This window comes from Trichomycterus rosablanca, chromosome 10, assembly GCF_030014385.1.
Source record: "Trichomycterus rosablanca isolate fTriRos1 chromosome 10, fTriRos1.hap1, whole genome shotgun sequence".
Lineage (NCBI taxonomy): Eukaryota > Metazoa > Chordata > Actinopteri > Siluriformes > Trichomycteridae > Trichomycterus > Trichomycterus rosablanca.
In genome coordinates this window covers 11,856,657-11,867,848 of record NC_085997.1, presented here as the reverse complement: position 1 = coordinate 11,867,848, position 11,192 = coordinate 11,856,657, and the positions used below count along the sequence as shown (strand labels likewise).

General features: G+C 39.1%; 1 protein-coding gene across 1 annotated transcript; it reads right to left on the bottom strand.

Annotated features, from left to right (window-relative positions):
* Positions 1-976: 976 nt before the first annotated feature.
* Positions 977-6,223, bottom strand: LOC134321778 (pepsin A-like). Its single transcript, XM_063003599.1, has 9 exons — positions 6,132-6,223; positions 5,789-5,939; positions 5,490-5,607; positions 5,281-5,399; positions 4,993-5,189; positions 4,491-4,607; positions 4,212-4,353; positions 1,377-1,475; positions 977-1,214 (listed from the first exon to the last, which is right to left on the bottom strand). Exons 1-9 carry the CDS (start codon positions 6,188-6,190, stop codon positions 1,077-1,079), a joined length of 1,140 nt encoding a protein of 379 aa, XP_062859669.1. The 5' UTR covers positions 6,191-6,223; the 3' UTR covers positions 977-1,076.
* Between the last annotated feature and the right edge of the window lie 4,969 nt (positions 6,224-11,192).

The following is an 11,192-nucleotide window of genomic DNA, read 5'->3' as shown; positions in this document are numbered from 1 at the left end:
GTCCCAAAGGGCACAGTGGCCACCGTCATTCGTAAATGGAAGAAGTTTGGAACCACCAAAAATCTTCCTAGACCTGGTCGCCCAGCCAAACTGGGTGATCGGGAAAGACAGGCCTTGGCCAGGAAGGTGAGCCGGAACCCGAGGGTCACTCTGACAGAGCTTCAGCGTATTCTTGTGGTGGGAGAACCTATCAAAAGATACCCCACAAATCACGCCTTTATGGTACAGTGGCCAGACGAAAGCCACTCCTTGGTAAAAGGCACATGACAGCCCGCTTGGAGCTTGCCAAAAGGCACCTAGAGGACTCTCAAACCATGAGAAACAAGACTCTGGTCTGATGAAACCAAAATTGAACTTTTTGGCCTGAATACCAAGCATCACTTCTGAAGGAAACCAGGCACCGCTCATCACCTGGCTAAAGCCATCCCTACAGTGAACCATGGTGGTAGCAGCATCAAAATGTGGGGATGTTTTTCAGCAGTGGGACCGGGGCGACTAGTCCTGATAGAGCTGCTCCTGAACCTGCTCCAGAGCACTCTGCGACTCAGCCTGGGGCAAAGGTTTACCCTCCAACATGACAACGACCCGAAACACACAGCCAAGAGAACAAAGGAGTGGCTTCAGAGAAAGCCTGTGAATGTCTCTGAGTGGCCCAGCTAGAGCCGAGACCTGAATCCAATCAAACATCTGTGGAAGGAGCTGAAAATGGCTGTGTACCGACACTCCCCATCCAACAAAAATGTCCAGAAACAAGTGTGCCAAGCTCGTAGCTTCTTTTCCAAGACGCCTTGAAGCTGTAACTGCTGCCAAAGGTGCATCAACCAATTAAATACACATGGTTTTATGTTGTATCTTTAAGCTAGGAATCATGGTTTTGTTCCATTGCACAGTCAAAATTATGTTTTCATGGCTTTTCCCGTTTTCATGACTCTTACTGTAATATAAGTAAAGAAACAAAAGAACTGAACAACAAATGTGGGTAGATCTAATCACTTTATTAAATTTGTAGAATTGTGTTATCACTGTGTTAGGATGATTAATTAGAGGGTATGCATTACATGTACATCAGAGTGGCATTACACAGACTTGGCCAGACCCACAGAGTTGTTAGCTCTGTTAAAGATGGTGTAGTACTGCCTGATGAACACATCACCCAGGATCCATAGACTCTGGCCACTAGGACTGAAACCAGTTCGGCAGCCGTAGTAATAAGACTGGAAGAAATATATAAGGTTGAGAAGTTAAAGAGGGTTAGACACTTCTTGAAATTATACATATATCACTACAAACTATTTCAACCAAACGCTCTTAAAAAACACATGCTTGCAAAGGTGTCTAGGACTGATGTTGCCAAATAACTGTCGAGTTGCTCTCACCTGGCTGACGTATGCTGAGGCATCAAGGCTGAAGGAATGGCCGCCAATGTTGAAAGTCACCTGAGGCATTTTCCCAATATTATTGCAGTTCACCAAAGCCTAAAAAGTAAACAATGGTTATTTTTTAAATCTCTCCCCAAAATAGCTGCATCTACAAAACATAACCATAAAAATACACCACATGACCAAAAGCATGTGGACGCATGACCATGCGGTTATTGGACATCCCATCCGGTTCCAGGCTGAACAGTTTAAACATAACAAGTGAGCAGTGAGTTATTAATACATGGTAACTAAATATTATAACAATCTACCAATTTTATCTACCTACATGTACTCAAATATTCTTTCAACAGTATTAAAAGAAGTCATTATGTACACAGGCCTGCAACAGGGTCAACAGTGCTATTCATTATTCCTATCTATTTATAAATCCTATTTTTTCCAGAATTTTTAGCACAGTCCATTGTCTTTATTTTTTATTTTTATTTGCTTGAAATGTGTAAATCACTTAAATGGAAATCCTGCTACATATGGGCAGTAGCAGTTCAGTGGCCTACCACCACCAAGTTGCCACTGTTGGGCCACTGAACACAACAGTTAACCCTCAATAACTCAAATTGTGTTTGGTCACAACTGTAAGTTGCTTTGAATAAAAGTGTCTGATAATGTCATAATTGTAAATATACTGTATATTCCATTACACCAAACACTTACTGCACGACTATGTTTCTTATCTTCTTAGCTGGAATGTATGCTTTACATTGATTGCAGCTTTCAGGTTTGATCAGTATAAACTCCAGATCCATTCAGTATGACCTTGTACTTAACAAAAATGCCAATGACATGGTATAGCCTCAAAATGAAATAAATGCAGTGGTGTATAAAGTACCTGAAAGCCAAACTTGAGTAAAAGTACAAGTATCTTACTAGAAATTTACTTTGTTAGAAGTAAAAGTCACATTTTAGAATAAAGTATCTGATGTTTAATGTACTTAAGTACAAGTAAATGCGATTAATTAAAATGCAAGCAGTCAGAATTTAAGTAACTATGAAGATTGTTCTTTTAAGCTTGTAAACCACCTTAACAACGGAGCTGACCCTACATCTACAGAAAAACATCATTACTAGCCCTAAATTGCCCTGTTCCAACTTTTTTTGGAATGGATTATAGGCCTAAAATGCATGTATATGTATGTTAACAGTTGAAATGAAGTTGACCAGGCAAAACATGAAATATAGTGGGTTCATATAAGATGGAATAAAAGTCAATGTAAATGTAAGAAACTCTGTGTCTTTTTTATTTGCTTTTTTTTTTATACTGTCCCAGTTTTGTTTTGATTTGGGTTAAACATTCAAGTCACAGATATAGATATATAACCACTGAATTTTGGCATACTTTCAGTCTAAATAGTTTGGTAAAAATAAGCTGTATTTAAATAATCTTGCTTGAGATGTATTCTACTCCCTGGTTGGTGTGAGTTAAACTCAAAAATATTGGTAGAACACACTGTTATTTTAAGAAAAAGTCATTTCTAACTTATATGTCAACTTGAAGCCAGCAGCATACATGAAAAGTTGGAAATGTTAAAAACTAGAACTAGCAAAAAATATTTTTTATATATATGTTTAATATGTTTTCTTGTTGAGACCATTAAAGAGTTTAAAGTCATGCATTTTCCTCAACACCATGAATCTTTTCTCTGCCGGTGTAATTCAGAAGTTAGCTGAAGAAATGATTGTCGGCAGGTGAGTTTTTGAAAAATATGGACTTCTTTATGAGTTTTGCAATGAATTAATTCCAAGAAAATTTAGTGGAACATTTTATTTGTGGTTCGAATGTAATCAAAAATGGTACCTAGATATCAGAACAATCTTAATGCTAATTATAAGAATTTTTGTTTGCACTTGCGCATTAATGTGCTTAACCACTGATCTAATTTACAAGCGCAAATTCGCCAAACAGTTTGTGAAACATCTTACATAATTTAGCTACACAATTTCTTGTCGTGATTTTGTAGTAATAAATAACGAATTTACATACGACAAATGTATCGGAGTAAAAGTATACATTTTCTTTAGAAAATGTAGTGGAGTAAAAGTAAAAGTTACTCCAAAAAATACTTAAGTACTGTAACAAAGTATTATTACTTCATTATATTACACCACTGCATAAACAGTGACTGGTGCTTTAGATTGTAAAGTGTTGCAAGATTAACTGAAAGGCTAACCCTTTCCCCCAGAGAACAGGACCTGGGGTTAGGGTTAGGGGTATCAGCTTCCAGCTCCCAGCTTTGAATAGGTACATTTTACATTTACATTTTCAGCATTTAGCAGACGCTTTTATCCAAAGCGACTTACACAATGAGCTGAACACAATGAGCAATTGAGGGTTAAGGGCCTTGCTCAGGGACCCAACAGTGGCAACTTTGTGGTGGTGGGGCTTGAACCGGCAACCTTTTGTTTACTAGTCCAGTACCTTAACCACTGAGCTACACACATCCCTACACACAAGCTACACACAAGCTACACACAAGGTAGAGAACTTATTGAGCATACTATCTCATTTCCACACCTGATTAAAGTTGTAAGCAGATGCTATGAGATGAGCAGATGCTATGAGATGATTTAGGTCTGCTTAAAGAAGAAAAACACAAATGTTTGTAGAGCTGCACCCTACCGTAAGTAAGTTACAGTAATGATAAATGTTTTTTTACAGCACTTGAGAGATGATTATATTTTAAACTGGAGATTGGATCTCCCCGCATACCACATTAACTTTATTAAAAAACATTATAGCTCACAATAAAGTGAATTTTGAGCATTTTTACTTACATCTCCATTGCTCACGGTAGCCCCCACATAGTAGTTGATGCTGTTGATGTCGCTGACAGGACCAGCAATCAGAGAGGTGCCGGTGTCCACAATAGCCTGGCATCCACCATTGCAAGCAACAACCTGTCCATTGATGGTGACACTGGAAACAGCACCAGTTAACACATACTGTATAAATAATTGATACTGATCCTAATCAAAAGGTTATGTGGGTTTGGTATAACACTGCTGATATCAGATATCACACTAATCGTACCCTGTGCATTTATGTTCACTTACCTGTCCATGGTAATCTGCCAGTAGGTCTCAGATGACAGAGGGATCCAGACCAGATTACCAGTAAAGTGGTTGGTCTTGTAGCCACCGAAAATGATCTCACTGCCAGTTTGAGCATTGCTGGGAACAAAGCACATGTTGACAGGTTATAAATTATGTGCTCACAGGTCAACAGATGTAAAAAACATGCTACTCTAGATTTAGGCTGTCTATTAGAGGTTCTGTAGAAGACTAAGCAGGACTTGTGCACATTATTTGGTCTAAATCATGCCAATATCAAATAAGGGTTCCACATAAGACTAAGCACAATGTGAACAAATGTAATGTGTGTACTGTCCAACCTATGTCATTTCACTGGCCATTAGGAGTCACAAGACTAAGTATGACAAAGACAATCTAAAGTTTATAGTAATGTGTGATCTTACACAGCACTACAAGTTCAACAACAAACCAGTCTGTGTAACAGATGTTGTTCTAGATTAGTGTCTCTGTTCTGAGACCTTACCTGCTCAGGTAGACAGAGAAGTAGTCTTGCTGGACAAGACCCTGCTGGACCATGTTGTCAAAGACAGGCTGTGCATGGTCTTCAGCCAGCTGAGGATAGGCCAGTCCCAAGATACCATCAGCCTTCATGTGGGCCATAAAGGGTGCCTCGGTTTGACTCAGTCCAAAGATCTGATGGGGAACATTGATGCCACCGACCTGCGAAGAAGCAAATCAAGGATCCAAATATGAAGCCGATCTTTTGTAAAGGGCACAGATTATATAATAGCTATTGAATGATTGGTCTCACCGAAACAGTGTCATATCCCAGAAAGCCAGTCATGCTACCAGTACCATACTGGATTGCAAGTGGTGTGTTAGTTGCCTGGAAAGTACTGGATTTCTGAGGATTAAACCTGGCATGGTTGTCTGTAAGACACATTAAGCTAAGGTTAAGCATAACCGAATTTTTTACAGCACAGTAGATTTGTGTTCATTGGTTGAAGGGTTGGTACGCACTGCAAGCGTCACTGCTGCAATAGACGGAGGGAATCCAGAGATTGGAAGAGCCGGAATCAAAGATAACCTGGAAGGACTGAGGAGGATTTCCAATGGAGATCACGCCATAGTAGGACAGCTGTCATGAAAAAAAGAAAAAGCTATGACCACAGGTTTAATGTTAAATCGTCTTCTGCTGGTGTTATTTTATTAATTAAAAAAAAAAAAAAAAACACATAAAACCACAGAGATTGCAGGTTAAGATAGTCTAAGTGTACCAACACATTTTTCTAATGCATAATTTAAAAGTGTATATTTACATCAGCATCGTTAGTCATGGACTCATAACCGACAGCGTAGCTCTGGCTGAACTTGGCGAGAGGGTTGTAAGGATAGGCATTTCTGTACTTCTCCCACAGACCCTTCTCCTCCAGGGCTTCACGAGCACTCTTGCCCTTGATCAGAGGAACTCTGAGAAAGAGAATAATGAAGCAGAGATTCAGTTTTAAAAGTAGTTCAATGAAATTACTCAGGCCCCAAATGGCATGGTCTGACTTAAAATAAGAAGTAATGTAAAAAAGTAAAAAAAAAAGTTAAAAGAAGCTTTGAAGTAATTGGCTTCTGATCCTTCACTGCTAGGGGAAGATTTAGAACTGGTCTTACCTGAAAGCACACTCAGACAGTGCCAGCATGGCACAAAGGACTACGGCCCACTTCATCATGGTTGCTTGAAGAACTCAGTTGGCTACAGGATCTGTTTCATATCCAGTCCTTTTATATAAAATCCACCTTTCATTATATCTCTCTGTTATATAATTACTTGGTTTATTTCCAGGTAAGAGCGATAAGACAAATGCTGGAACAGCAAAAACTGATGTCCTCTAGACAGAGTCAATAACACAGAACTTGGTCAATACAATTAAGCAAAGAATGCCTATAGAAGGCTGGTATTTTTTGTGATATTACTATTTAAGTTTTGGTTGAACATTGTAATGTTTAAAATTAATGGATATAATAATACAAATTCTGTAATTTAATTTGCTACTGGAACACATTTACCACTGTCCACAAGCAAGATTTACATCTCAAGGCTGCTGATCTAGATAGAAGCCCACGCTTGAGAGTCACAACCCTAAAGCTCAAAGCTAAAGGTTGCTGGATAAAGCATAATCATAATGATGTTTGTAGGTAACTGTATATATTTTTTCCAGCAGATTTTAGGTTAATCCTTAATGAAGCTCTGATAAAAGTATGTAGACACCCGAAAGGCCAATAGTATTGCTGGGGTTTCAAACTATGGATCCCAGTGCTGGTGGGCTAGCCTAGTCTACGAGTGAGTGATGAAACTAATGGGCATTAAAATAGGGAAAATAATTATTTAGTTAAAATATTTCCACCACTTAATGGTGAAGCTGTTTTGAGTTACTATAGAGTCTAACTTAATGTTAAGCGTTGTAAATACAGATGTGTGTGTATTATTATTTTTTTTAAACCTGTTGACCTCCTATTTTTATCTAGGCTTAGGACCTATGCTAAACCCCCCCTAAAACATAAGCAAATAATGTCCATACAGATGCTTGACTGGCTGACAGTACACCTAAAAGTTGAACCTCAGATTTTACATTTTATCCTCAAAGTTGATGTGTTAGAAGCAGGAAAAAGCGTAAGGATTTGAGCAAGTTTGACAAGGGCCAAATTGTGATGGCTAAATGACTGGGTCAGGGCATCTCCAAAACTGCAGTTCTTATGGGGTGTTCCCGGTCTGCAGTGGTCAGTATCTATCAGAAGTGGTCCAAGGAAGGAACAGTGGTTAACCGGCAACAGGGTCATTGATGCACGTGGGGAGTGAAGGCTGGCCCGGGTAGGCCTGTGTGTCCGATCCAACAGACGAGCTACTGTAGCTCAAATTGCTGAAGAAGTTAATGCTGGTTCTGATAGAAAGGTGTCAAAATACCCAGTGCATCACAGTTTGTTGCGTATGGGACTGTACAGCCGCAGACCGGTCAGGGTGCCCATGCTGACCCCTGTCCACCGCCAAAAGTGCCAACAATGGGCGCGTGAGCATCGGAACTGGACCACGAAGCAATGGAAGAAGGTGGCCTGGTCTGATGAATCACATTTTCTTTTACATCACGTGGATGACCGGGTGTGTGTGCGTTGCTTACCTGGGGAACAGGTTGCCAGGATGCACTATGGGAAAAAGGCAAGCCAGCAGAGGCAGTGTGATGCTTTGAGCAATGTTCTGCTGGGAAACCTTGGGTCCTGCCATCCATGTGGATGTTACTTTGACACGTACCTAAGCATTGTTGCAGACCATGTACACCCTTTCATGGAAACGGTATTCCCTGATGACTGTGGCCTCTTTCATCAGGATAATGCACCCTGACACAAAGCAAAAATGGTTCAGGAATGGTTTGAGGAGCACAACTACGAGTTTGAGGTGCTGACTTGGCCTCTAAATTCCCCAGATCTCAATCCAATTGACCATCTGTTGGATGTGTTGGACAAATACTGTAAGTCCGATCCATGGAGGCCCCTCTTCGCAATGTACAGGAGTTAAAGGATCTGCTGCTAAAATCTTGGTGCCAGATACCACAGCACATCTTTAGGGCTCTAGTGAAGTCCATGCCTCAATGGGTCAAGGCTGTTTTGGCAGCAAAAGGGGACCAACACAATATTAGAAAGGTGGTCATAATGTTATGCCTAATCAGTGTATTATGTATAACTTTTATGCCATGTACTTTTTGTACTGGTTTCAAAGTGTTTTAAATTAGTACTGTTGTTCTATGTTATCGACATGACTGTACGGCACTTGAGTTATATGTGTACTGTTAGAAAATAAGTAATATACTGTATATATATACAGTATATATACTGTTTATCTTCAGTAAACACTTAATCCTGATAGCTTTTGAACATACATGTAATAGCCACTTTAATTAAGTTCACCTTTCTTGAATGGAAACTATGCTGAAAAGTAAGCAAGGCTCTTCTGACTGATAGCTGCACTGTTCTTGGAAGGCTTTAAGCCTATCATAGGAAACATGGGACAGCCAACTCCATAACATTCAATATTTAATAGCTGTTATATAATCTGTGAAACAGACAATCTGTGATTTATAAATTCTCTTTAACCTTTATTTAACTGTCAAAAGTGCAAAGAAATTGCTCATAATTAATAATTGTTAATATAAGTACATTTAAAGAGTACATTTAAAAAAGTACATTTGTGATCAGGGATATAGCTGTCGTTCTGCCTCTCTTGTCAGGTTTGATGATGGTGGGGAAGTGGGCGCTGACATCCTGTGAAAGCCCTCATGACTGTGTTACCTGCTAGCTCTTTTAGTTATGCTGTAATAATAAGTGCTGGAGTCTTATGCTACTCTGTGGAAAACTGAAATTTTACTTTTAATTTTAATAATTTTGACTGCATTTTCTGTTGTTTACTCTGAGGTGATTCTGAAGTAAACCTGTTTACATACCTAAGGTTACAGACCGCAAGACGAGACTGCTGTGCCAACAGTGCAGCTCCAGCTAGATGTTTCACCGAAAATGTCCAGAACTCAATACTTGAGTACACCCCTTTCACCTTCTCCATGTTTTATTACTTCAACATAATTTTGACTGTGCAATGGAACAAAACCATGATTCCTAGCTTAAAGATACAACATAAAACCATGTGTATTTAATTAGTAACTGCCTCAACTGCTTGTATATGGTGCTACATCCGTACTATAAGCTCTGTTGCAGTCTCTCAGATGTGACCAATTACTACTCCTTCTGTGGTCACCGTCCAACCAAAATATATTTATATATTCACAATCAAGCCAGAGTCTGCACACCCCTTTCACCTTCTCCACATTTTATTACATTACAGACTCATTCTATAATAGAGTTCTTTTTTTGCCTCAAACATCTACACACAATCACTAATAATTACGAAGTGAAAACAGGGTTTAGAAAATATGCCATTTTATTTTAGTGACAAAAATAATTTATTTAGGGGTTACATATCTGTACACACCCTTAGCCTAACACTTGGTTGATGCACCTTTGGCATCAATTACAGCTTCAAGGCGTCTTGGCTACGAGCTTGGCACATTTGTTTCTGGACATTTTTGCCCATTCCTCTTGGCATATCCTTGCAAGCGCCATCAGGTTGGATGGGGAGTGTCGGTACACAGCCATTTTCAGCTAAGTCCACAGACGTTCGATTGGATTAAGGTCTGGGCTCTGGCTGGGCCACTCAAGGACATTCACAGACTTTCTCCAAAGCCACTCCTTTGTTCTCTTGGCTGTGTGTTTTGGGTCGTTGGAAGGTAAACCTTCGCCCCAGTCTGAGGTCCAGAGCGCTCTGAAGCAGGTTTTCTGCAGTATCAGTGAAAACAAAATGCATTTCAGCTCACTTTTGGGTGTCATATCAAAGGCACACTTGTGTACATATGATATTTTACATTTTGATTTTTAATAAATTAGCACAAAAGTCTAAAAACCTGCTTCCACTTTGTTATTGTGGGCTATTTTGTGTAGAATTTTGTGACAAAAAATGAACTCAATCTATTATACGTAGAATGAGTCTGTAATGTAATAAACCGTGGAAAAAGTGAAAGAGGTGTGCAGACTTTCCGGCTTGACTGTAGGTAAGGTATTATCCAAGACTTAGCTTTTGTTTTGTTGATAGAGCCAAATTATTAGAAAAAACAATTATGCTTGGAAAAGTTGAAGGTAAATTAGGAAGAGAACAGCCAGCAACAAGATGGAGAAATACAACTAAAGAAACAACGAATGAGCCATTTAGAAGCATAAAGATCCAAACAGTAAACAGGATATTCTGGAAAAATAATAACTGGATAGTACTAAGTTAAAGAGATCAAATATATTTGAAAGCAACAGCTTTCTACCAAGTCAGTATTGCAAGTTTAAATAAAATACTCATTGCGTAGACACAAAATCTGCTTGTCCTGGATGCCTAGTCCTGCCAATTGTCCACATCTTAATATACAACGCCAAATCAGAAAAAGTTGGGACAGTATGGAAAATAAAATAAATTAATATGAAATAATAAAATAACAATGCAGTGTTCCTTACATTTACTTTGACTGCAGACAGTTTAAACACAAGATATTTTATGTTTTATCTGCTCAACTTTATTTTCATTTCATTTGTTAATAAACATCCATTCCTGCATTTCAGACCTGCAACACATTCCAAAAAAGTTAAGACAGGGGCAATTTAGGGCTAGTAATGAGGTGAAAAAACTAAATAATGATGTGATTCCGAACAGGTGATGTCAACATTGCAATCATGGTTTGGTACAAAGGCAGCATCCAGGAAAGGCTTTGATGAGCAAAGCTGACCAGAGGATCTCCAGTTTGTCAACAAATACGTACGAAAATTATTGAAATGTTGAAAAACAATGTACCTCAAAGAAAGATTGGAAGGGATTTGCATATTTCTCCCTCTACAGTGCATAATATCTAAACGATTCAAGGAATCAAGAGGAAAGGACAGTGCATAAAGGACAAGGGTGCAAGCTTAAGCTGAACGCCTGTGATCTTCCATCCCTCAGACGCCACTGCATCAAGAACCGCCACTCAACAATAGCTGATATAACCACATGGGTGAGGGATTACTTTGGTAAACCTTTGTCAAGCTCTACAATACAGAGTTACATGCACAAATGCCACTTAAAACTTTACTGTGCAAAAAAGAAGCCTTATGATA

Coding starts and splice junctions, on each gene's coding strand:
- LOC134321778 (XM_063003599.1), bottom strand. CDS start 6,190: ATGATGAAGTGGGCCGTAGTCCTTTGTGCCATGCTGGCACTGTCTGAG. Junction 5,940..6,131: donor CTGTCTGAGTGTGCTTTCAG/GTAAGACCAGTT, acceptor TCTCTTTCTCAG/AGTTCCTCTGATCAAGGGCA. Junction 1,215..1,376: donor CCTCAGCATACGTCAGCCAG/GTGAGAGCAACT, acceptor TATTTCTTCCAG/TCTTATTACTACGGCTGCCG.